Source organism: Myotis davidii, unplaced genomic scaffold (assembly GCF_000327345.1).
Source record: "Myotis davidii unplaced genomic scaffold, ASM32734v1 scaffold478, whole genome shotgun sequence".
NCBI classification, from domain to species: domain Eukaryota; kingdom Metazoa; phylum Chordata; class Mammalia; order Chiroptera; family Vespertilionidae; genus Myotis; species Myotis davidii.
Window position 1 is genome coordinate 750,653 of NW_006289570.1, and position 25,957 is coordinate 776,609.

General features: G+C 50.1%; 3 protein-coding genes and 1 long non-coding RNA gene across 6 annotated transcripts in view; 2 read left to right on the forward strand and 2 right to left on the reverse strand.

The window, feature by feature from the left end:
* The window catches only part of SART3 (squamous cell carcinoma antigen recognized by T-cells 3), a 26,689-nt gene extending 16,997 nt beyond the window's left edge, over nucleotides 1–9,692 (forward strand). The window contains exons 11-19 of the mRNA XM_006762034.2: nucleotides 117–175; nucleotides 1,485–1,594; nucleotides 2,577–2,689; nucleotides 3,513–3,589; nucleotides 4,168–4,333; nucleotides 6,067–6,527; nucleotides 7,301–7,453; nucleotides 8,235–8,425; nucleotides 8,742–9,692. Coding sequence (XP_006762097.1) covers nucleotides 117–175; nucleotides 1,485–1,594; nucleotides 2,577–2,689; nucleotides 3,513–3,589; nucleotides 4,168–4,333; nucleotides 6,067–6,527; nucleotides 7,301–7,453; nucleotides 8,235–8,425; nucleotides 8,742–8,919 — 1,508 coding nt within the window. The 3' untranslated portion in view covers nucleotides 8,920–9,692. The remainder of the gene's footprint in view (nucleotides 1–116; nucleotides 176–1,484; nucleotides 1,595–2,576; nucleotides 2,690–3,512; nucleotides 3,590–4,167; nucleotides 4,334–6,066; nucleotides 6,528–7,300; nucleotides 7,454–8,234; nucleotides 8,426–8,741) is intronic.
* On the reverse strand, nucleotides 8,008–18,928 carry FICD (FIC domain containing). Of its 3 annotated transcripts, XM_006762033.2 has the most exons (6): nucleotides 18,259–18,928; nucleotides 16,250–16,614; nucleotides 11,222–12,645; nucleotides 10,760–10,831; nucleotides 9,804–9,908; nucleotides 8,008–8,105 (listed from the first exon to the last, which is right to left on the reverse strand). In XM_006762033.2, exons 2-3 carry the CDS (start codon nucleotides 16,548–16,550, stop codon nucleotides 11,570–11,572), a joined length of 1,377 nt encoding a protein of 458 aa, XP_006762096.1. In that variant the 5' UTR covers nucleotides 16,551–16,614; nucleotides 18,259–18,928; the 3' UTR covers nucleotides 8,008–8,105; nucleotides 9,804–9,908; nucleotides 10,760–10,831; nucleotides 11,222–11,569. The 3 variants fall into 3 exon arrangements, with proteins under 3 accessions (XP_006762096.1, XP_015418338.1, XP_015418339.1); XM_015562852.1 differs by having other exon boundaries at nucleotides 10,760–12,645; XM_015562853.1 differs by lacking the exon at nucleotides 8,008–8,105 and having other exon boundaries at nucleotides 9,650–9,908; nucleotides 10,760–12,645.
* LOC107182833 lies at nucleotides 10,194–10,812 on the forward strand. The gene is made up of 2 exons (XR_001513585.1): nucleotides 10,194–10,679; nucleotides 10,712–10,812. It is a non-coding gene; the product is annotated as an uncharacterized LOC107182833 (long non-coding RNA).
* The window catches only part of LOC102760349, a 12,491-nt gene continuing 5,019 nt past the window's right edge, over nucleotides 18,486–25,957 (reverse strand). The window contains exon 4 of the mRNA XM_006762114.2: nucleotides 18,486–18,617. Coding sequence (XP_006762177.2) covers nucleotides 18,486–18,617 — 132 coding nt within the window. The remainder of the gene's footprint in view (nucleotides 18,618–25,957) is intronic.

Genomic DNA, 25,957 nt, shown 5'->3' on the forward strand with positions numbered 1-25,957 from the left:
GCTCCGACCCCTGCTTTGTCCAGTTGTATTTCTTGCTCTGGGTTGAGGTGCCTTTTCAGACAAAGGCTCTTGGTCTCTAAATTACTTTCTGATTTTGATTAATTCTATTTTTAAAGGTTTCAATGAGAGTGGGGATCCAAGCTGCATGATCATGCAGAACTGGGCCAGGATCGAGGTAAATGTTTTTTGTCAAATCTGTTGGTTTCATCTGCCTTTGAAGGGCCTTTGTCTACTAGTGTGGCTGAATTTGAGTCAGAATCCCAGCTGATGGTCTAGGCCAGTGGTCGGCAAACTGCGGCTCACGAGCCACATGCGGCTCTTTCGCCCCTTGAGTGTGGCTCTTCCACAAAATACCGACTTCTGCGCATGGACCACGAAGTTTCAGTCGCACTGTACGTGCGCGCCCACACATGGTATTTTGTGGAAGAGCCAAACTCAAGGGGCTAAAGCGCCGCATGTGGCTCACGAGCCGCAGTTTGCCGGCCACTGGTCTAGGCTCTGTAGAGACCTGTGCTGTTTACCTAGCTTGGTGCACATTTGTTTATATCTTAGTGAAACTAATAGCTCCCAGGAAGAAGATGTGCCGCGAAGTCTGAATGCCAGGCATTCACTCATGTACTTCTTCTCTCCCTTGCCCAGTGTCTCATTCATGAGAGCGTATCAGGTGGGCACTGTTTGCCCAGGCACTTGACTGGGTGCTGGGGAAATGAGGTAGACATAGTTTCCTGCACTGGTAAGATTTAATCTAGTGTGGAAGACAGGTGATTTGACAAATAATCACAGGGTATCATGAGTTGAGTATTATTATTGGACCAAGGACCCCAAGGGGAGTAGGGCATGGAACCTGCCTGATTGCCAGCTCAGAGAATTGTAAAATTCCAGTATTTTATTCTCCGAGGGAGTCAGGCCAAATAAATACCTACCGGGCAGTGTGTGGATGGGTGTTCGTGTCACCATTTTCAAGATGAGGCACCTGAGGTTCAGAGAGATGAAGCAACTTGCCCAAGTCAGTAAGTGGGGGAGCTGGCATTTGCTTCCGGATTAAACTTTCTTTCTCAACACTGCCTCTCAGATTAACCCCTTATAGTTATTAAGTTTGATAAAAATAAAAAATAAGCAACTAGTCGGTACTGTTGTGCCCACGGGCTCCCACTCTTTGTTCTCAACAAGAGGCCCAGGCAGACACCTTGAGGCTTGTCACTGCAGAAAGGCGCATCTAGTCGGTACTGTTGTGCCCATGGGCTCCCACTCTTTGTTCTCAACAAGAGGCCTAAGCAGACACCTTGAGGCTTGTCACTGCAGAAAGGCTGACGTGGTTGGCCTGGGCCTGTTACCATGGAGGGCGCCTAGGGAATGTCAGGGATTTATGTCAGTGATCATTAGGGGATGGCTTTTTAGGCAGGTCTGTCTGAAGTCCGTTTTGGAAGGGGTGTTGGTGTCATAAGGTTCAGGTGCTTTCCTAACGGCCTTGTCATGCATCGTAGGCTCGACTGTGTAATAACATGCAGAAAGCTCGGGAGCTCTGGGACAGCATCATGACCAAAGGAAACGCCAAGTATGCCAACATGTGGCTTGAGTATTACAACCTGGAAAGGTAACGACCTGGGTGGGGTGATGGTGTGTTGTCAGGAGTAACTTGTCTTTAGTCCTGGCTGACCTCGGCTGGCTTGGGCTTGCTCCTTGCAATGGGCCACTGCCTGCCTTCATCGCTCTTTCTTTAATGGGCCAGGCTAGAGAACCTAGCACATAGTATTTTGTGTCTGGGCTGTTAGAGCGATTTGTTTCTTTTAAATTTTGGTGTGTTTTTCTTTTTTTGGTTGGTTTTGATTTTTGGACATGAATATTTTATTTGACTTTTTGGGGAGCTATTTATTTTTACTGTATCTGTTTTGTATAAAAAGTATAAAATACTAGAAAGCACAGAAGGAAAAAACCTAAATTATTTACAATTATGGACCCAGTAGTAACCACTATTAGTTAATTGTTTGGGTATATTCTTCAAGACTTTTCTGTGTAAAAAATGAAAATGCAATTGTAGTGCACCTGTTACAAACCTCTAAAATGATTTTACAGAAATAAGGTATGCCCAGTAATACTGATAACATGGGGAGGACATAAAGAATATGACCAGCTTTGTTCTTCAGTAGATCTTGAACATAGAAGTGAAAGTTTCCTATAATCCCACCCCCAGAGATGACACTATTAAAGCTTGTTGAATTTTCCTTCAGGTCAGAGGTTCTCAAACTTTGGTTTTAGAACCTGTTGGCACTCTAAAAGTTTGAGGAGCCTCCCTCCCGCAAGCTTTTGTTTATGTGAGTTATCTAGGACTCTAATATTTACCACATTAGAAAGTGAAAATGGTGTTCCATGAAAAAACTAGATTAGATTGTACCCAGACACCAACAGTGTTTACTCTGCTCCAACACTGTACCTGGGGTACAGAGGAGAGCTTTATGTGGAGGGTGCTGGAGCCGGAGCTGCTGGTCCTGTGGCTCTAACCTGTGAGCAGCTGCCCCTCCCTCCTCGTGTGCCTTCTGCTTCTGTCCTGGTGGCAGCCTGTTTGCTTTCTGCCCCAGGGCACACGGCGACACCCAGCACTGCAGGAAGGCTCTGCACCGGGCCGTCCAGTGCACCAGTGACTACCCAGAGCACGTCTGTGAAGTGCTGCTCACCATGGAGAGGACAGAAGGTAGGACCCTCGGCTCTGCTTCCGGCTTGGAGTCTGTAAGGACAGGCTGTGCACGGCTACCCCGTGAGTGGCGTGACTGTCACAGGGCGCTCCCATGAGATTGAATCCTCTGAGATCTCCAGATCCAAGGAGGCCCCTGCATTGTATAGTTCTAGCGTGGGTTCTCAGAATTCTTTGTAGGATCCTGTGCATCCTAGCATCTTTAGCAGCATCCCTGGCCTCTCTGCCCACTACTTGCCAGCACACCTCCCTGCCCCTAGTCGTGACAATAAAAAATGACTCCAGTTGATCCCTGGGGTCAGGATCACTCCACTTGAGACCCTCTGCTCCAGCATGTCATGCATGCCAAAGGAGCAGAGGCAAATGAGTAATGTGTGCATCACCTGCGAAGTTTAGAGCCTCAATATTGTGTCCAGTAGGAAAATAGAGAATTTATCCCTGGGCAGTGGTCTGGATTTTGGGTGGGAATCCCTCAGAACTTGAAATGGAACATCCAAACAACACATGACAAAACATTTCAACATTTATCATTTGAGATGCTCAAATGTCATAATATGTCTTATACCTTTTACATTGGAATGTTTTCATAATCTTTGCCAGGGAGTACCCGTAATAGGTCATATTCTGGTTTTCAAGTCTCTCCTGAAAATGAAGGGATGTTTGAATCACATCTTGGAAGGACTATTGGAATTCGAAAACTTTCAGTGAAATCACCTTAAAATGGGGAGCTGACTCTCTGAGGGGAGAGCTCTCCTGAGGGTAGGGAAATTAAGAAAAGCTTCCCAAACCCCAAAATGGAAAGCTTGCTTCTTTTTCTATCAAGGTACTTTAGAAGATTGGGATATAGCTGTCCAGAAAACCGAAACTCGATTAGCCCGTGTCAATGAGCAGAGAATTAAGGTAATGATGCTGTTTATTTGAAGTCTTGGGATCCTCTGATCGCTGTTCTGACCGTGTTTGCGATATTTTTTGTCAGAACCTTTGAGGTCTTTCTAAAACGTGTCTTTTGCTTAGAAAGTATTTATGATGACATAGTTGAATCAATATTTAAATCAGTCTTTTGTTATTTTTTAGAACAGTTTTAAACTTCAGCCCCAGCAGTAAATACTATTTTATGTAATAGGGGAATTTTGGCCCTAAAATTTACTAGAATAGAGGAAAAAACAGGAAGAGCCTCTTAGCCTAGTGGTTGGAATATGAACACCCCCAAGCTAATTAGGGCCCCAGTTTCTTAGGTTCTTTTCTTTCGCTTGGTGAATAATTACTGGGGCTATTGTGAGAAATACCGTGGATTTGAGAGGAATCCTGAGAGGCCGGAAAAGCCCTGGCAGGGAAGGTTGTGAGCACATTTTCCATGATCTCGTCCTGTCACTGGGTATGAATCCCACTCCCTGGCCCCTTTCGTCCATTCTCATTACAAGGTGGTGGAGTGTATGTCACTGCTGCGTCCAGTGATGCATCACATGCCCCTTTTCCAGGCTGCGGAGAAGGAAGCCACCCTCGCCCAGCAGGAAGAGGAGAAGGCTGAGCACCGGAAGAGGGCCCGGGCTGAGAAGAAAGCGCTGAAAAAGAAAGTAGCCAGAGGCGCAGAGAAGCGCAAAGCAGATGAGGATGCCGAGAAAGAGTGGGGCGGCGACGAAGAAGGTAAAGCTTTTCAGAAATTTTGCTTTGGAGCAACTCAACCTTCCAGAGAAGTTGCAAAAAACCCCAAAAAACAGTACAAAGAACTTTTTTTCTTGAACCATTTGAGAACAGGTGCTGGCGAGACACCCCATCACCCTTGCTGTCTCTGCCTACCTCTGTGCCAGGTACTGCCCTGCAAGGGACCTGCGCTCTACTGCCTCCACTGTGCCATTGCCTCCACTGCCCTCCTCTGTGGTGCCGTCCTCACCCCACGCTGTCCCTGCCCCTTGTGTTAACCTCCCCTTCTTTCTGCCCAGGGTGCAGTATCCCGTACCATTGCCTAGCCCAGTGGTTGGCAAACTGCGGCCCCTTGAGTGTGGCTCTTCCACAAAATACCACGTGTGGGTACGCACGTACAGTGCAATTGAAACTTCATGGCCACACTCAAGGGGCCAAAGAGCCGCATGTAGCTTGTGAGCCGCAGTTTCCCAACCACTGGCCTAGCCCACTGCACAGACACCTGCCTTCTTGCCCCCACCTGTGGTTTTGAGTTGGTAGAGTTTCAACCGGTGTTTCTGTCAGCCATGCCACTTCAGGAATGGGCAGGTGTGGGTCAGATTTATTTCAGCAAAGTCAGTCAAGGTAAAGAATTGTCTCCAGACATTAAGGAACTCTGTTCATTTTCCTGGTACAAAGCTGTCAGCCAGAGGGAAATGGGAATGGAGCCATCATTCAGTGGACCTTTCTTGCACACCTTTTTGGGGCCTTCAGAAATGACCACAGTAGCTCATTGCCCCTCAGAGTTCCTGGTTTAGCAGATAAGGCAAACATGCCATGTGACTGCAGTGGTGTGCAGTCAGGACTGTGGCAGGTTAGATGTGAATTATGGTGGAAGTCAAAGAAGACATGAGTGGGTCACCTCCAGCAAGAAAGAGTTCATGAGAGTGATGTGTGCACCTTGGCATCGCGAGTGGGAAAGAAGGGAAGCCAGACAGAGCTGGTGTCGGCACGAGGCACAAAACAGCCTGGCCTTCTCTCTGAGCAGCAAATGACTGGGTGTGTGCCCCGATGCATGCTGGAGGCCAGGTGCATGGGTGGTGAGGCTGCAGCAGCAGGCAGGCCAGCTGGCTGGGCCCCACTCAGGGATGCTCTTGAATACAGTGTGCAGGGTTAGACTTCATCAGGAAGCAGTGGGAACTTGGAAGGGTCTGGAAGTGGGGGTCCAATGCCAATGGGTTTCAGTGTTGCACCTCTGGAGAAAGTGGGGAGACCGGTTGGAGTAAAATGTTGTCTAACTCTCTTGAAGGACACAAGACAATAGTAAACCCTTTGTAGAGCTTTCCAGTGTGGCCATGTGAAGCACACACTTGAGAGTCACCTAAGTGCTTGTTTAAATGCAAGTCCCCAAGCCTTATCCTGGCTGACCTGAGCCTTAAGGGAGAGGGGCCTTGGATTGGCCAGCTGCACTTTTCAGACTCCCTGACCTTTCCTATAAGTAGACAGAGAGGACTTACTGTTTCTACTGGAGTGAGCCCACTCATCGCATGTCATCAGAGTCCAGCACGTGGTGGGACAAGCCTGTGGGCCCAGACAGACTTGGCAGGTGTGGTGCTTGCAGGTCAGCGGGGAGGAGAGTGTTGGTCACGTGCCGCTGCTGCAGCCTGGCTGGCTGCAGTGGGAAGAGTGCGAACATGGACCGGCTCAGTGAAGGGAGGAAAGTTAATTGTTGCTGCTTTTCTCCCGACAACCTGTAGAGCAGCCTTCCAAGCGCAGGAAGCTTGAGAACAGCGTTCCAGCAGCTGCAGAAGCAGCACCAGACCTGGAAGAGGAAATGGGGCTCTTTGGGAAAAGCGCATCTGCAGACGTCACCGCCCCCTCAAAGCAGAAGGAGAGGGCTGCCACCGCCCTGAAGAGGGACGTGCCCAAGGTGCCCCACGACAGCAGCAAGGACAGCGTCACCGTCTTTGTCAGCAACCTGCCCTACAGCATGGAGGAGCCGGACATGAAGCTGCAGCCGCTCTTTGAGGCCTGTGGGGAAGTGGCCGAGGTCCGCCCTATCTTCAGCAACCGGGGCGATTTCCGAGGCTACTGCTACGTGGAGTTCAAGGAGGAGAAGTCTGCCCTGCAGGCGCTGCAGTTGGACCGGAAGAATGTAGGCGGGAGGCCAATGTTCGTTTCCCCTTGTGTGGATAAGAGCAAAAATCCTGACTTTAAGGTATGTTTGTGGAAAAAAGAGTGGCTTTCATGCAGGGTTGCTATAGACTGACTAAATACTGTTTTTTGGTGCAGCAACTAATATTGCAAACATACATGGAATAACTGTACTGTTCTGAGCTGGTTAATTAAGGTCTGATTCATGGCTCAGTCACTTGGAGCTTGCATTAGCTGATACATGATCATAAAATGAGGAATTGTAATAGTGGCGGTGGTCCAGTGAGTGCATAGGAGTGACAAGGGACTGGGCTAAATGTTTCATGTATTACCTTAGGGCAGCGGTTCTCAACCTGTGGGTCGCGACCTCTTTGGGGGTCGAATGACACTTTCACAGCGGTCGCCTAAGACCATCGGAAAACACAAATATATAATTACATATTGTTTTTGTAATTACTATGCTTTATGTTCAATTTGTAACAATGAAAATACATCCTGCATATCAGATATTTACAATTTATAACAGTAGCAAAATTAGTTATGAAGTAGCAACGAAAATAATTTTATGGTTGGGGGTCACCACAACATGAGGAACTGTATTAAAAGGGTCGCAGCATTAGGAAGGTTGAGAACCACTGTCTTAGGGGATCCCCACCCAAACTCTGAGAATAGCTGCTGTCATTGTTGCCGTTCTGTAGAGGAGGGAAGTGGTCAGTGACATGCCCAGTTAGCAATTCCCAGCACCAGCGTCGGCTCTGTCTGCCGGCTGGGCCTCCGGAGAGTGGCCCGTGTGCTGGGCGGGGCTTCTAATGGTTGGTTCCCCTCCTTCCTTCCTAGGTGTTCAGGTACAGCACTGCCCTGGAGAAGCACAAGCTGTTTATCTCGGGCCTACCCTTCTCCTGCACTAAAGAGGAACTCGAAGAGATCTGTAAGGCTCATGGCACCGTGAAGGACATCAGGCTGGTTACCAACCGGGCTGGCAAACCAAAGGTCAGTGTCGGAGTGGACGGTCAGCACACCGCCTTCCAGGCTTGAAGGAAGCCAGTTCTGCGTCTGTGCAGAGATCACTGGGGTCTAGAGTGGGTTCCTAGTTTGTCTGCTGAGAAACAAATGACACATGAAGGATAGGTACATTAGGCTCTGCTTGCATTTGGAGTCTGTATCTAGTTGTACTAAAAATATAAGGCATTAAAAACACTCGCATGAATTCCAGACTGTGGGGCCTTGGGGTGAGGGGCTGCCCTCTGCAGTCTCCTTCCTGCCCAGACTCGGCCTCCAGCCATTTCCTCAGCTCCCTCCATCCCCTCTAGTTGCTTGTTAAATCCTCTTTGCACCACATTTTGAGCAGTGGACCCATGTTGTTTAAACATGAGTTTGTATTACCTTTCTTCTCTGCCCCCTCCCCCACTGCCCCCATCCAGGTTAATCATTACGTGGGAAAGTAAGCAATAAGGAGGGCACACAGACATGAGGCACACCTGGGCTGCTCCCTGGGCCAGGCCACCTCATCCGATAGCTGGATTTACACTGGCCTGTCGGTCTTCTTCTTTTGTTGGAGCAACCACAAGAGGTACTGACCTTACAAAGGTTATTGAAGTTACAGTCAGTTACGGAAGTGGGAAGAGTCGGGCAGGGAATAAACCTGTAGACGAAGGATGGCCGTGGTGGGGTAGGTCACCTATTGATGGGGTACCTGTCCTGACCCCCCAGCCTCAGGGAGGAAGTTGCGTCCTGGTTCCCCAGCATCTGACCTGGCTGAGGCCTCTTTCAGGGCCTGGCCTACGTGGAATACGAAAGTGAATCCCAGGCATCACAGGCTGTCATGAAGATGGATGGCATGACGATCAAAGAGAATGTCATTAAAGTGGCCATCAGCAACCCCCCTCAGAGGAAAGTTCCAGAGAAGCCAGAAGCAAGGAAAGGACCAGGTGGCCCCAACGTACCCCGGCAGACATATGGAGCGTAAGTGTTTGCATGCTAGCCGGTGCAGGCTTTGTCCCGTCAGACCCGGCTGGATTGGTTTCCCGTTAGGACAGACAGCCAGGGCCTGCTGTCCCCTGTAGTCCTGGAGCAGGGTGTCCAGATCATGTCCCTGCAGCACAACCCTTCCTGGTGTTGGCCAATTACACTTGTGATTTATTTAAAGGCCTCTTTGCCAGTTGAATCCATGTGTTTAAACACAGCCTGACAACCAGATGCTGGCCAGGGTCAGCTACAGACCAACCAGGGGCCACCAGTTCTTACTTGGAAAGGGTACATTCAGTGTCTGCTCTTCCAGGCGGGGGAAGGGGAGGACCCAGCTCTCTCTGCTGCCTCGCGCCCTGCACCGCCCCAGCACCACCGGAGCTCAGGCTGAGAATGGCCCTGCCCTGAAGCCAGCGGTCACCACCTCAGAGGCCACTGAGGCGCCCAAGATGTCCAATGCTGATTTTGCCAAGCTGCTTCTGAGAAAGTGAACGGGACTCAGAGAAGGGAGATGCCTTACTTCATGCTGGCCGGGAGGACACCATCTCCCAGCTGTACCCGGGTACGGAAGGGCCCAAGCAGCGCGGTTTCCCCTGGTGTAGACAGAAAGGGAACGGGTGTCCGAGCAGAGAGGCTTCACATGTTCCCTCACATTGAGGGTGGCAGCAGGAAAACAGTCACTCCATGGCTGGGCACCAGGTATAGTTTCTAAGGTATTTTTTGTCTTTAAGAGAAATGGGAGTGAAACTTGGACACACCATTTTGAGACACACTTGTCCAACTGTTTCAGCCAACTCAGGCCCCTTCTTATAAGACACTTCTCTTACACTCTGTATAGTCCATATGCCCGTCACTCTTTTAATTTTTAAAAGACAAAACGGCAAATGCTAGTAATACACCAGAATGGCCTATTTTAGTAAAGGGGTGGGGATAGGGCCAGTCACCTACAAAATATTTGGTGGGTTTTTGTTTTAGGGGCTGTGCGTTTTTATATTATGTATTTGTAAATGATATGTCAACCATTGTTTTATGTTTCCTCAAAGCAAAATATCTGACATTTGTTTTCTATAGGAATTCTGTGTGCCACCTGCTGTGGACCATTTCTTTGCCTAGTGAATAGTGGACTGTGTTGTTCTTTGTCTAAATACTGAGTTTCAGCCCTTGCGTTTTGTTTAAATACCATGTCAAGTGTGGACTTAAATTTTCCTCATTTAGCTTTGTTTATTAAACTGAAGTTCTCTTAAGAACCTCTCGCAGAATGGTATTCTGCTGTGCATTCAAATATGGGTGTGTTTTGAAATGTGTGTACCTTGCTTTACCTAACAGAAGTGTAAGTAGAACTTTTAAGTCAAAGTGACTGTGGTATTTGACTTACAAATCTTTTCAGCTGTGATGTGTCTTCAGCTTTAAACTTCATAAAGAATAGGGCGGAAGTCCTGACACAATCCCTCCTGCATCCTTCTGACAAATGGGACCATTTCTTGAAAAAGAACAAAGTCGTCTCAGGCATTTATGTAATACAATAAAATACTTTATTAGAATCAGTTATTTGTTAAAATAATATCCTTCACATATAGCTAAAGTGCCAGTTTCTATAGTAAAAGCAAGCACTTCCATCAGGCTTCCTTGGTGAGCTTATAAAATCATGACAATAGATTTAAGGTTAAGAAATACCTTATGGCAGCATACAAGTATGAAAATATTTTTATAAAGGTCTGAATAACTATCACATTGGGGCCATGTCATAATCTTTATACTTATTCTCCAGAAAACCATTCTGAATGTGCTTGTTAAACAAATAACTATAAACTAAACACCTGCTACATAAGAGCAGTGCCCTCATTACTACCAGGATCTGAATCCTCAAATCAAAGACAACATTATGTCCTCACCGACATTCAAAGTGCAGCACAGGGTTAGACATCATGGCTCTGCCCCTGGAACGGGAAGCAGAGGTTTCTGGCCATTCTCACTAATTAGCAGCAGTTTTATTGGCACCTGGGCCGTATGTGATTGAAAGAGAAGATTCTACTTCATAGAATGACAGCTTGCCCATATGACATAAAACATAGTTGTTAGGCAAGTCAGGCCACTCCAAGGCAATCTATTCTGCTTCCCCCAGGGGGACGCAGGGCGTACAGGGGCTGTGGGAAGTGGGGCAGGTGAACAAGTGCTGTGGTCAAAGGGATTTTGTGGTTTAGCACAAACTGGTGCCTCTAATTCACCATCGAGATGCTTTTTTGGTGTTGATGTGGCATCTGATTTAACATCTACCAATAGAAGACGTTAAACTCAGAAGGGTGAGGGCAGACTCGCCCGACTGCACAGTACCTGGTTGGCAGCAGGATTCAGCTGTTTGGTGAAAGCCCAGGGAACTTTCAGACTAACATCTGGTCTGAGTTGCTGCAAATGAAGTGAGAGAAACATCAACAGAAACACCAGGGTGGCCATTCCCCTATTAATTGGAAAAATAGTCTTAATATGGAAAAACACCCTGACACTAGAGTTTGCAAACTATGGCTCTTCCCTGAAATAAGCAAGGTGCCGAAATAGAAATGTCAACACTCGTTGCTTTTGTTTTGTATCTCAGAAGTTCGCCCTGCCAGTAAGAATTGGTCACAACACTAATCTTTGTAGGGAAGCAAACATCTCTAAGCAAGCAAGCTTTCAGTCATTTCTCAAAATGGGACCAGGTTTTCCCCGGGAGTGCTGACCTCCAGCCAGTCTCCGAGGAAGACCCGGCAGACTCGTCCTATGTCTCTGGACCTCGCCCCAGTGTTGGCCTCTCCTTACCTTAGTGCAAATTCTGCTCCAGAACTGGTCTGGTCATGCAAGGAGCACTGGTGCCCCAATGCCTGCTGGGACCACCACAAGAATGGGCCGCCAGCACAGATGGCAGACACATTTACTGGCTCAAAAGAAGAAAATAAATAACTTGGCTGAAATATAAGTTATCTTAGAGACAAGGCTTAATAACTTAGTTATTTTCTTTAACTAAAAAAAACATTTGGAGGTAAAGAACGTTTGAGTTCCTTATCTGTTTCCTTGTTTTTTGGAGACGGCAAGGTTTCTAGAAATGCTAAGTTTTGATTTTTTTTCTCCCCCTGGAAACCTCCTGTCACCAAGGGAAGATGGAGAGAGTTAAGGTTTCACAGGTAGCGTCTCCTTGAACCCAGAGTGATTGGGTTTGGCCTCTGGCAGGGCCACTGGGTACTCTGTTGTGGCAAAGAGCAGGGTGTCCAGGGTGGTCTCCGTACACTTGGCAATGAAGCGAATGAACGGCCTCACGTCGCCTTCATTGGCGACTTCCAGGACGTGGTAGTACTCGGACCTCTGCTCCTTGCGGATGGTGATGGGGGGGTAGCCCGCCTGCATTAGGATGAGGTTCATCAGCAGGCGTGAGGTCCTTCCGTTGCCGTCAATGAAAGGGTGGATGTAAACGAGTTTATAATGGGCCAAGGCTGCAAACTCCACTGGGTGCAGGTTCATAGCGTCCTCGGAGTTGAGCCACTGTATGAACTCTTGCATCTGCTTTTCCACATCTTGAGGATGGGGAGGGATGTGGTGTCCCACGAGGACCTGTGTTGTCCGAAACCTGCCGGCTTCCACGGGATCCACGTAACCCAGCACGCGCCTGTGGATCTCCAGTATGTCGCTGATGGTGACGGACCCCATGCGGGAAACCAACGTGGTGTTGACGTACTTCATTGCCGCGTGCATGCCAATGACCTCGTTCTGCTCCTCCAGGCTTTTCCCCGGCACCGCATAGCGGGTCTCCAGGATGTGCCTGATTTCCGAGAGGGTGAGGGTGTTGCCCTCGATGGCAACCGTGTGGTAGATGTGATGGTAGTACGTTTCCTCCATGACCCTCTGCAGCGCGGAGTTGCCCTTGGGGATGGACATGACCTTCCTCACTTTGTCGTCGATGATGCTGAAGTACCTCTGGTCGATTTCCTCCACCAGCGGCAGCGTCCGGTCCCGGCTGACCAGCGCTTTCTCGTGGTAGGGCGAGATGGTCAACGCTCTGGTGTACAAGTAGTCGGCCTGGATGATGTCCTTTTCCTCTTCTGAGAAGATGCCAAACTCGGTGAGCGCATCCACCGAGTCTGGGTCCATGCTCAGGGCGTGCAAGAAGAGCTTGTGGGCCTTCTTCCGCTTGCCCTGGCGTTTCATTTCCAGGGCTTGGTGCAGAGCTGCTTTGGCTTCCAACCTAGCGGCTAGAGAAGAGCCAAAGGAGCATTATCAGGGAGGGCAGGGAGTGGCCAAGGACAGAGGTGACCTGTCGAGAAGACATGGCCTTGGGGTTGTTCTAGGCAGGCTGCTCATGCCCAGTGCCACTGCACGTAATGGACCACTGCATGTATGGATGTGGTGGTTTTCCATTTGTCCCCAGAGCCATTCTCTGCACCCCAGGAGGTATCACCTGGCCCCCTGCCTTCCAACTGCCATATTGAGTGGCTGTGATCCTGGGGCCACAACTCCCATCACTGGGCTCTCCCTGCATCTTCTCCAGCTCTTGGCTGTTCTGGTGGTTCATCTGATGGTGCCTCCCCTGCCTCTAGGCCAGGCTGGGAATAACTCCCCACTGGTGCTAGCTCCCTAGGCCTCCCCATTCCTGGGCCCTTTAATTCCTTTAATCTTCAGCCACACCTGCTTGACATCTAGTCTTCCTTCCACTGTCCCCCAACGCCCCACTCCCCACCCTCCTGAAACCCAGTATCAGTATCAGCCACACACACCGGGCTTCTTTTAGTTCCTCAAGTGCCCCAGGCTCTCCTACCCTCTGGTCTCTGCTGGAGCACTCTCCCCTCACAACTGTTCCACTGGGTCACTCCTGCTTACACTTGGTCTCAGCTTAGGCACCTCCTCCTCCAGGGAGCCTTCCTGGTGTGCTCCTGTGACCCCTTCGCTCCCCCATCACCACATGGTGGCACTGTACCTGTCACCTGTCTGCTTATATAGGCTGGCTGGGAGGTCAGGGCTGACTTCTTCACCGTAATACCCGTGCCCTGCCCACAGGACATAGTAGACACTAAACATCTATCCCAGTGGGTCTCAACCTTGGCTGCACATTAGAATTACGTGGGAATCTTTTTAAAATCCTGATTTCTGGGCCTCAGGAGAGAGTAATGTCAGTATCAGGGGGAGTGAGGACTCCATTGCTTCTCCATTTTGTACCCCATTGTACAAAAAAACCACTGTAACTCAACAAAGGATCACCCACTCACACAAATGCACCTAAAAGATCCACGCACAGGAACATCTGAGGATGGGAAGTAGGGAGGTGGGACAGAGGAAGGACAGGGACGGAGACGAAGTTCAGTGTCCACTGTGGCTCCAGCGAGTGAGGTAGGTAGAGATGGAGAAGTGTGTGCAGCCTGCAGTGTAAGGGGCAGGGCAGGTTCCCTCCAGGAAAGGACATCTCCCTTCCCCGCTCCCCGTCTAGGCTAAGCCAGGTAGAGGCGGCTGGGAAATCTTAACACAGTGGTCCCCACAGCCTCTGCCAGGGGTTGCGGGTGGGTGAGTGGGCGGGGGGAGGGGGGGTGCGGACTGAGCTGTGAGGCCGCAAACTTGTCTCCCCTGCCCCAGACACCCTGGCAGAACCCGGGAAAGGAAGCTGGGAAATGAAAGTCCCGGCATCCCAACAATTTGGGGACAAGGCAGAAGTGCAGAGCGGGCGTCATCTACGCAGCATGGCACTGGCAGGAAAACACAGACCAATGGAGCCGGATTGAGAGTCCAGGAATAAGCCCACACATACAGGGTATCCCCCCAAAATATATACACACAACGTTTGTGATTCCATTACACTTTGAAAATGAAATGTGTTTTCATAAACACTGCCTTTATAATTATGCCAAGTGTGTATGCATTTGGGGGGACACCCTATATATATATATGGACAACTAATTTTTGTAAAAGGAGCCAAAACATACACTGGAGGGAAGGAAAGTCTCTTCAATAAATGACACTGGGAAGATTAGAAAGCCACATGCCAAAGAATGAAACTGCTATCTGAGACCACACACAAAACGTAACTGAAGTGGACTAAAGACTTGAATATAAGACCTGAAACAATAAAATACAGTCAAACCTCAGTTCTCGAATGTCTCTCATCTCGAATAATTTGGTTTCCAACCAGTTGTTCACAGAAAAAGCCTTGGTTTCCTACCTGACAACCCTTTCATGCTGATACCGCAGCATGCCAAAAACCATCTCTTAAGCAACGAAGGAGAGAATGCTTTTGTTGCTGGTGAAATGGATGATTAGCACAATTTCAAAACACAAAGAGGCCATCCACAGGGCTGATGTGTGAAAGTGCTCACAAAACAACAACCAGGCAATTGAATAGGTAGAAAAACTTGTGAACTGGATAAATGAGAAGCAGGTGGTAATAGCATTGTGGAGGCAGTGGTATAGTTTAAGGCTAGTAGGGGGTGATTTGATAAATTTAAGAAAGGTATTTACAGATTAAACAGTCCATTAGATATGTACTGTATATAAAAAAGGTAAAATGGAATCATTTGGGGATCTGGAACAGAGTAATTCAATTTACATTATTTCTAATGGGGAAAAATTCGGTTTTCGAACAACTCGCTTCTCTAGCACCTTCTGGAACTAAGTTCGAGAACAGAGGTTCCACTTATATACCAAAAATATGGGCACTAAACTTATAGACCTTGGTCTCAGGGGTTTCTGTGAACTTGACCCCAATGGAAAGGGAAGTAAAATCAAATAAAGTGAATGGTACTGCAGCAAACCGAAAAGCTGCACAGCAAAAGAAACCACAAAAAAAAGGCAACCAACCGAACGATATTTACAAATCACACCCCCAATAAGGGGCAAACATGCAAACTATATAAAGAACTCATACAATTCAACAACAACAAACACCTGGATTAAAACATGGGCAGAGGACCCGAATAGACGCTTTTCCAAGGAAGACATGAGAGAGCCAACAGATACATGAAAGGATGCTCAACATCACTAGTTATAAGGGAAACACAAATCAAAACTACAAGATACCATCTCACACCTGTTAACAGTGGCTATTACCAAAAAGAAGAAATAAAAGAGTTGTAGAGGGTGTGGAGAGGGAACCCTCTCCTGCTGGTGGGAACATAAGCTGGTGCCGCCACTATGGAAACCAGTATGGAAAGTCCTCAAAAAATTATGGATAGAGCTACCATATGACCCAGCAATCCCACTCCTGGGAATCAACCCCCAAAATTTGAAAACTTATTCATAAAGATAATTGTAGCCCTATGTTCACTGCTTCATTATTCACAACAGCCGAGACATGGAAACAGCCCAAGTGTCCATTGACGGATGAATGGGTAAAGATATGGTACATACATACAATACATACTTAACTGTAAAAAAGATGAAATATTGCCATTTGCCATGGCATGGATGGATCTTGAGAGTATCATGCTAAGTGACTATCAGATGGAAAAGGACAAGAACTGTATAAATTCACTCATGTGGGATATAAAACAAAAAGCAACAAATAAACAAAAACTCATGCAGACAACAGAATGGTGGTTCCCAAAGGGGCAGGGGTGGTGGGAGGACGAAGAGGGTGAAGGGGGTCAAATACATGGTGACAAAGAGAGACCAGACTGTGGGTGGGGAGCACACAACCGAATATACAGATGTCGTATCATTCATTGTACACCTGAAGTTTATGTTATTAACCAATGTTTCCCCAATAAATATAATTTAAAAGTGTGAACAACATAAATGATAACAGATAAATAAAACGTGGCACAATCCAAAAACACAAACAACCAAGAGCCGAGGAGACGGCCACTCTCTTACCTGGGGAGGACGCGGCATTGACCACCAGCAGGGCCGCGTCCTTGGAGGTGACGCTGAGTTCCGTGGATGGGCTGGTGCACCTGCTGACGGCATGCTGGGCCCGGTCCCACCTGCTTCTGAGCAGGGAGAAGCCTTTGAGCAAGGCCAAACACTGCTCCTCCATGGCCCCCAGTGGCAGCAGCAGGGCCAGCAGGGACCCCAGTGCCACGCTCAGCAGCATCACCCACAGGAAGCGGCCCCAGATGGGGACCCATTTTGGTTCAGCCACGGCCACCACTGACGCCATCGGCATGAGTGTCATCTGGACTCAGGGGCGTGCCCCTTGCACATACCCAGTCGTCGGAGAGAGAGCGAGCGAGCCGGATCTGAAAGGAACCAAGAGTTGTAGGAGATGAGGCAGGGGAGCCGATACGTTTAGGACATGTTCCTGTCTCTGCGAGGGCTTGGAGACCCCACACTTCTTAACTCACTATGACCAGGGGGTGGGGCAAGCAAGGAGTGGGTATAAATGGGGAGGGGCCAGTCTGAAAAGCAAGGCTGCAGTTGCCCAGCATTTATTAAGCACCTGCTGTGTGCCAAGCACGAAGGACCTACACATACCCCCCTGCCATCCACAACAGGAGCTGATGCTACTGTCACCCCCCTCTCCAGACGAGGAAACAGGCTCAGAGAGGTCAAGTGTCTCCTACCCGAAGTCACCCAGTGAGCCAGTGGCAGCCTTAGGGCTTGAACTCAGCACCCTGTGGCTCTAAAGTCTCCCCCCTCCATCGCAAATCCTTTTGTGCTGAGCCTCTAGGACAGTGGTTCTCAACCTTGGCTGCACATGAGAATCACCTGGGAATCTTTTTAAAATCCTGACTTCCGGGCCTTATCTCCGGAAATTCTGTTTCTTGGTTACTAATGTTGTGGCCCCACCCCATAACAAAGAAACAGAATTTCTGGAGGATGAGGCCCAGAAATCAGGATTTTTTTTTTACTGAGGTCCATCCTTTCCCATCAGCACAACTGTCTTGTGGCCTGATTTACTGCCGAATGGCGGGCCACACTTCTCCCCCTTACCCTGGTATTAGCCGCAATGCCAATCCCCTCTCTGTCCTGCCCGCCCCCAGAGACGGTGGGGTCCCCGCCTAGAGTTTGGGCAGCCAAGCATCTCAAAAAGAACTCAGGGTGAGGGCGAGAGCGAGTGACCCCTGGCCCTCTGTGCCAGGGGCTCGTGGTTGGGGCTGGCGTTGGGGCAGGGATGCAAGCGCCATGATGCCAACAATAAGCATTTATTGGGCAACTATGGGGAGCTGAGCACGGAGCTGAGCGCTAGCCATGCACGAGGCCACAAGCCTCAGTCCCTGGAGGAGGAAAGCTAGCCAGCTCCATTTTACAGAAGGAAACGGGCCACAGGCAGGGTAGGCCAACCCCCAGAAGGCCCACAGGGAGGGAGTACATCGAGGCACCGGGAACGGAGCCCAGGTGCGTCTGGGCGCAGGTGCCCGAGGCTTCCCCTCTCCCGTATCCGCCCCCAGGGCCTGTGCACCTGCCCCGGCTGCTCCCGGTGCTGGGCCTCCACGATGAAGGGGGCTCATTAGGTTTCCGATCGCTTCGGGCTGTGAGTCTAAGGGAGCAACCTGGCTCCATAACGGGACATCAGAAATGGCTTGGGACGCGCTCTAATGGGGGGACGCAGACGGCGTGGGTCCCTGCTTCGTCCGGGTGGTCTGCGCCCGCTCCCCGAGCGACGGGCTCCTCGGCGGGGCTGCAGTTCGCCGGGGACCCGGCTGAGCGCCAGGAGGTGGCTGTGCGCTCCCGGAGGCGCGCGTTTCTCACCCGCCACGACGCCAGGAAGGGGAAACCGAGGCCCGGAGAGGGAAGTGGACTGGACTACGGTCATTCTGGGGAGCCGCCGCTTTCCGAACCGCCCTCCCACCCTACCCCACCCCAGGGCTCTCGGCCCTGCCGCACCCTTCCCCGCTCCATCCCTCCCAGGCCCTCGGGCTCGCCCCTTCCTCACCGCGCACCTCGGCCAGGCACCACCACCACCGCCTCCTTCCCGGCGTTCTAAGGCTCCGCGGCGCGAACTCGTAGGACCTCCTCCGCCGCCGACCTTCTGGCTCCGCCCTCTCCGACTCGCCATTGGTCGGTCCGTCACGCTCCTCACCGCGGGTTGGCTCCCCTCCCTGTCCTGCCCCTCCCACTTCCGGGTTCTCGCGTTGACGTCGGCTTCCCGGGAAAGACTCGCCGTGGGCTACTCCCATTGGCTGGTTTCTGCGTAGCTCTTGAGCCCGCCGTAGCCAATCAACAACAGGAGAGGCGGGATCTGGGAGACTGCGCGAGCAGCAGGTGCAGAGAACGCCGCGGGGATGCGGGTTTGGGCACACTAGGTGCAGGTGCGGGAGCTCGGAAACTCGCAATCCCGCCCGCTTCTCCCCTGGCCTCAGTTTCCTTAGGTGTAACATGAGGATGCTGATGACTTGCACCGCTGCACCCTGCTAATCTGACTTCACAGCCCAGTTCTTATCCTCCACCTTGAGCTACCAGGATTAGCTTTTCCCCTTTCTCTCACCCTCTCCCCTTTCCTCCTTGACTTTTAAATTTGGATCCTCCAGAGGAGGGCCTGGCTGCTTGTTTTGCTTCCTAGAGAGACAGAGGATTTTTTCCCCTTCATGCAGAAGCTGAAACCTCCATTTTTTCTGAAACCTCCATCTCAACTCACAAATATTGAAACATCCAGGACCTGCCCAGTAATTCTAAGCATTAAGATGTTATGTCAACCCAGCTGGTGTGGCTCAGTGATCCAGAGCTGACCCATGAACCAGGAGATCACGGTTCAATTCCCGGTCAGGGCACAGACCCGGGTCAATCCCTAATAGGGGGCGTGCAGGAGACAGCTGATCCATGATTCTCTCTCATCTCCTCTCCCTTCCTCTCTGAAATCAATAAAAAAATATTTTTAAAAAAAGATGTTATGTCAATCGATATAGTCGTTGGTGCCAGTGCTAACAGGAGTCTCCAGTTTGGGCCCTGGTGAAGTGAGAGACGATGCAGTGAAAACAGCCCCGCGGTGACTGTGGGACAGCAGGCTGTGAGGTGGCCTAGCAGAGGCAGCCCCAGTTGGGCATCGCAGCCCCCATGGGACAACACTCCTCTCTGGTGAGCTAGCTTTGGTGTTACAGCTCAGCTCTGCCGTCAGGATCTGACCTCCTCTGCAACACACATTCCCTTCGGGGTGTCACCTTTGGAGTCGCACAGCCCTCACTTCAAACCCCATGTTTACCACTTGCAAACTGAGCACATTCAGCGAGTTGACCTGCTGATCCCAGTTTGCTTTTTGCAAGTTTGGGACAATGTGATGACAGGACAGCCTCCGGGGTTTCGTGTGAGGGTGAAGTGACAAGTGTCTGCTATTGCACTTGTTTCCTAGGGGAGGGCCTGCTGTATAAGCAGCTAAATGACGGGAAGTGGTTGGTGGAGTGGAAAGCAGTGAGGCTCTGGGGTCAGGCAGCTGTGTGTTCAAACGCAGGGCCCAGTACTTACTATGTCACAGGTCACTTATCCTCACTAAACTGGGTATTATGGAGCGTGTGGACCTATGTCCCCTCCTCCTGGGCATAAGATGATATAATTAATCATCTACCTTTATTATTTTTTAAAATATATTTTTATTGATTTTTACAGAGAGGAAGGGAGAGGGATAGAGAGTTAGAAACATAGATGAAAAAGAGATAGAAACATCAATGATGAGAGGGAATCACTTATCAGCTGCCTCCTGCATGCTCCCCACTTGGGATCAAGCCCGCAACCCGGCATGTGCCCTTACCTGGAATTGAACCCAGGACCCTTCAGTCCTCAGGCCGACGCTCTATTCACTGAGCAAAACCAGCTAGGGCAACCATCTACTTTTAAAGGTACCATCCTTTTTTCACTCCTTCTTGGGATGCCAGTGCAAACTCTTCAATGAGTTTAGGCCATGGTAACAAATCCAGAAGCTATGTGAGAACCATTAGTGAGCCACTAGGGAAAGGTGGGGAGTGTGGCAATGCGAAAGCACCTGTCTTGTTCAAAGTGGGCAGCAGCTTTTCAGCTCTAGCCCACATTTATTATGCTAGGATGCAGTCCAGAAATTGGCAGATTTTCCATTTTTTTTTTCAAAAGATGTGTCAGGCCTAGATCTTTCAGCAAAATCTCCAGATTTTTAAACAGTTGGCATGTTTACTTGCCGGCTACAGAGAGCTGCCAGATCCCTGCGTAAATGCTTTGAAAATGGGCAGAAAGCCAGCCCATGAGTCTGCTCACCTGACTGTGTTTCTGTAGGAATTTAGAGAAAGCTGGCAATAGAAAAGCCATGTTATGAGCCTTAAAGACACTGAAGTCATTAAGGTCCCTGAAAATAACTATAAGAAAAAAATAAAATGCCCTAGCTGGTTTGGCTCAGTGGATAGAGCGTCGGCCTGTGGACTGAGGGGTCCCAGGTTCGATTCCGGCCAAGGGCACATACCTGGGTGTCGGGCTCAATCCCCGGTGGGGGGTGTGCAGGAGGCAGCCAATCAGTGATTCTCTCTCATCATTGATGTTTCTATCTCTCCTTCTCCCATCCTCTCTGAAATCAATAAGGAAATATGTTTTAAAAAATAAAATAAAATGGGCAGGAAATGATGGCAGTGAACTCAGGAAGTAACGCCACAAATGACTCTGCAAATGACTGCACCACCGTCTTTGGACACCAGGGGGCAGTAACCCACCTGGCGTCACTTCCCCGGTTCAATCCCCATTGTCAGGAGAGCACACTCAATTTTCTTCCTGGACTTTTGTCTGCATTCAGCTGTGCTAAATGCACAAAATATGGTCCCTGAAGCGATATTGAAATGTTGTTTTTCTCCGTCTTAAGGATTCTGTGTTGGGTGGAAATTGCCTCCCCGAGGCCCACAGAGGCGCTTTCTAAAAGCTTACCTTGACACTTGACAAAGAACCTGGAAAGTGGCTGGACGGGAAATGTGTCCATTATGCAAAACCAAACAAAACCAAAACAACCCGGAGGCGTCTCTAAGAAACAGCTTGCAAGCACTTCTTGCTGGCAGGGGCAGATCCCAAGGCTTAGAAAACACAGAACTCCCCAACTTCAGGCTGGCTAGCATTGGGGTGGGGGCTGCAGAACGACTCGACTTCACTTCAAGGAAACACACCATCCTGGTTCTCGCTCCCTTCACCCCCAGGCTCCGCTGTTTCCCAGCCTGCTCGGATTCCCCCCTCATCCCCACCCGCCAACCTAAGAATGCAGCAGAGGAAGCGACTCTAGCAGCAGCCCTCCTCCCTGGCTGCTGACCCTCCTTATTAGGGATCCCCAGTGGGGTCAGGCCCAGGTTTTGAGGCACCTCCAAGAAACAGACTTTTGGGGACCCTGTGTGGGTGCCGCTGGCTGCTGGCTCATGCTCTGGACTCAGGATGTTCCACACAGGGGGCTTTTTGTTCCATTAAGCCCCCAATCCATTAAGATCTCAGACATGCACCTAAGTGGTGTTTTCAGAACAAGTCGTTTGCGGACGTGATATTTCTTGCTTTCAAAAAAAAAAACACACCCCAAAACGTAACTGCTGTTTTTTCTTGCTACATCACCACCAACTACTCTAGCCCTTAAAAGCAAGACGGATCATTATAGATCGAACGGAAGACACAAATAACAGGAAAAATACCCATGCACGGCTGTGCCAGATATTTTTCTATGGAATTATATGAAATACTTCAGACATACAGAAGGCACAGCTAATACAACGGGTACCTGTGTACCTGCCACCCAGTCAAAAAAACACACACCATATCGTCTTACCAACACCACCCCTTTCCCTATGACCTTCCCTACCCTCCCTCCCAGCGGTAACCGCCACCTTGAATTTGATGCTTATTCTATCCATGAGTGGCCTCTTGCTTTTACCCATATGCACATATTCCTAAATAATGTATAGCAATGTTCTGCATGTTTTCACCTGTTATATGTACACTATGTATCCTTCTGCAGTTTTTGGTGTGTGGGGGAGGGCAGCATTATGGTTTAGAGATTGATATCCATGGTAATATACTTAGTTCTGGCTCATTAACTTTACACTGCTGTGTAGTATTCCATTGAGAATCTATTTCCCATTTACCTACGGATGGGCATTGGGATCGGTTTCAGTCCTTCCCTATGACTTCTGCAGGCCTGAGGCGTGAGTGCCTGTGAGAACAGTGGGCGCCCAGTGGCTGACCGCCTTTCCCCTGGCTGGTGAATGAAAGCTTTCAGGGCCTGTCACTCTCACTGGCCAGAGACACTGCCTTCTCCTGCTGATAACAATGGTCCCGGAGACACGGAGACTGGCTCAGGTGCTCCCGATGCCCTCTAACATCGCGGCCTCTGAAGATGTGACCTGCGTGGCCATGGGGGGCTCAGGGTGGCCACTTGGCTGCCTGGAGCACAGCCCTCGAGGAGCCCTTTGTGCTCCCTCCTTCCCTCACCTTCTCAGACTTCCCTGCTCCAGGGCTGCAGGCGGCCCCTCCCGCAGGTCCATCGGCCAGGCGGCCAGGGCGCGGGGGGCCGCAGCATAGAGAGGCTGCACTGCACCCTGGGTCCAGATTGCAGTCCCTTTTGGACGAACCCCAGAAGCTCTCCGTGGCGCTTTCTGTTGCCATAGTAACGCCAGACAAGGAAATTAACGTGGGTGCTTGGCTAGCCAAGAAAGCCAAGCTTTTAATGGTGCTCCCCTCTCTTAAATAGGTAAGAATTCCTAGGAGGGCTTTGGAGAGACATCAAAGGGCCTTTTTTCAGGTGCTGAGAAATCGCTCTTTAAAAAAATTCTCCGAAGGGAGGGCGGCCCTAATCAGAGAGACGGTGGCGGCGGCTTTTGGGGAGCTTAGGAATCTGAGGACTCAGTTTAGAGCCAATGCAACTTTCTTCGTTTGCTAATAACAGCTTTCTCGAGATACCATTCGCACGGCACACAAGTCATTCATTGCCCGTGGACAATGCGATGGCTGTCACTACACTCGCCGAGTTGCGAAACCATCACCACAATCATTTTCATCGCCCCCAGGAGAAGCCCCATACCCTTTTGCAACCATTCCCCGTGTCTCCACCACCGTCCTCCCTCGGCCCCTGCGTGGATTTTTCCCGTCTATTTCCCGCCTGCATGGATTGCTCTGTTCTGGACATTTCCTGTGCACGGACTCATTCACTAGTGGGTCTTTCGTGACTGGCTGCTTTCAGCATTTCTAGTCTTGGCTTCCTTCAGGTCCTCCACGGCTCCTCCACAGACAACAGCTGGAAATGGAGGGGAGGGAGCTGGCTCCTTCAAGGCCTCCGAACCCGGCCCTTCCTCTTCCACCTCGAGCCTTCCAGCTGCTCCGAGGCGGTAGTGGGACCGTGGCCCCGGGGAGCATGGCTGGACACGTGTCATGCCAGCATGGCGACATGCTTCCCATGGAGGCGGGGGCGGGAGAACGCGGAGCACAGCCAGCCAGGGCCCCCAGTGCCGGGCCCCGCATCCCACGCTGAGACGATCGCCTTGTTTCAGACCTTTTCCTTTTCTTTTTCTGAGATTCACTGAAAAGCCGCCTCTTTTACTTCATGAAGACGTTTCTCCGAAGCTATCATCTGGGTCAGTTTCCTGGTTTTCAGCCATAAAAATGCATGTAGAAACGATCTCACTTTTCACCTCTGCTAGTCTACACATTTCCCTTGATTATTATTCTTATTTTTAATTCTCACCTGAGGATATGTTTCTTGATTTTAGAGAGAGAGGACAATGGAGGCAGAGAGAGAAAGAGCGAGAGAGAGAGAGAGAGAGAGAGAGAGAGAGAGAAACATTGATGTGGATGAGAGAGAGACACATGGATTGGTTGCCTCCTGTGCAAACCCCAACGAGGGACTGAACCCAAACCTAGACAGGCTTTGGGAAACACAGAGAATTCCCCGAAGGTGGTGAGCTGGGCTCCTGGCCCAGGGTGAGCATTTGATGAAGCCTTGCTATTATGTTTAGCCTGAGCAGCCAGAGAGACATGGGGTCCCCAGGTTGGAGGACCACCCCCGCTCCTCACCCCTGGAGCGGCGTCCCCCACCCCTTTGGGGCCAGGGAGCCGGAGACATCTTCTGGCTACTTCTGAGCGCTCGGGCCAGATGGCTGGACAGATCTGAACCCTGACAGTTGGAAAGAAGCTCTGGGGTCTGGAGAGAGATGTTCCCGGCCCACAGAGGCCCAGGGCACGCAGGGCCCGGACAGGCCTCAGCCATTATTTCTGGGCCCGGCAGGCGCTCCTGTGCAGGCGATGGCAGGCGTGCCGGCGGCCAGCTGTCCGCCGCGAATGCTCCGCTCTAGCTGGGCTCCCAGAACACGCCGCCCGCTGGCAGCGGACTTGCCCAGAGCCTGTACTGGCTGCGTTTTTGTTCTTGTTTAGTTATTACATTAAGTCTCCTGTGATTACAGAGCCGACAGCTGGTGAGGATTTGCATATGGCATGAAATTAAGTTAGTTCGTTTTAATGTCTAAACTGAGCAGGGCGCGATTTGTCTGGTGAAAGCTCCAGCTCCCTTATCTTCGCTGGCACATCTGCTCTGGGCACTGGCTCCTAATGTCTTCAAGTCTGATTTCTCCCGGCTTCACCCAGAGAGGACGGGGTCCCTCCCTCCCCCGAACGAGAAATCCAGAAGGGATTTTGCACTTGGAGCTGAGAATGCTCTCTTTCAAGTTTCAGGAGGAATTAAGACTCAAGGTTCTGCTGTGAAAAGACCAGCGCCCCTGTCTCTAGCTTTGTGTCTTGTCTTTGCTGTGTTGCCTTGGGCAAGTCACTGTCCCTCTCTGGGCCTCCATTCCCCAAACTGTCAAACGGGGACTTGGAAGTTGGTAAGCGCTCCTCTGTTGGGGTGTTTGTGACATCTGGAGTGGGGCACTTTTTCATTGAGTGGCCCTGCGTGAGGTATTGCATAGTGTTTAGCTTCCCTGGTCCTTGGGCATCGTATGCCAGCATCCTCCTCACCCCCCAAGCGCTGCCAATCAAATAACACCTCCTTACACTCCTTAATGCCTCTGTAATATCTCCGTCAGTGATAATAATAATAAAAATGCTCCAGCACCCTGCCTCGGGCCTGGTCACCTCTCACAGGGGACCTGCACCGTCCCCAGAGCGCCCTAGGGAATGGAGCAAAGGCTACCCTGTGTGTGACTGTCCCTTACTGGTTTGTCACAGGAACATTCCCAAATAAATCATTTTTACAAGTCTTACCTTAGGACCTGCTTCTAGAGAACACAACCCAAGGCAGCCACCAGGGGGCAGTATAAGCCAGAGTGTTGATGACCTCTGAACCAGATGATCTCACTGATGGATTGATTTATTCATTCAACACATCTTTGGTATCGAATATGCTGGGATGTCCTGGGAAGAGTGTTGTCCACGTCCTGTGTGACCTTGGGCAAGGCTCTCAGCCTCTCTGAGCCCCAATCTTTTCATTTGAGAAATGGAGGCAAAGATTCATCCCTCCACCCTGGGGCTTGTAAATTGGAAAATGATACACCATGTAAGGTGTATAGTTTTCTCTGGGTTGGGGATTTATTTATGTCGGGTCTTTTTCTACCTTTTATTTTATTATTATTATTTTAAAATATATGTTTTTACTGATTTTAGAGAGGCAGGGAGAGGGAGAGAGAGATAGAAATATCCATGAGAGAGAAACCAAGATGACGACATAGGTAAACACCG

Coding starts and splice junctions, on each gene's coding strand:
- FICD (XM_006762033.2), bottom strand. CDS start 16,550: ATGACACTCATGCCGATGGCGTCAGTGGTGGCCGTGGCTGAACCAAAA. Junction 12,646..16,249: donor CAATGCCGCGTCCTCCCCAG/GTAAGAGAGTGG, acceptor GCTCTTCTCTAG/CCGCTAGGTTGGAAGCCAAA.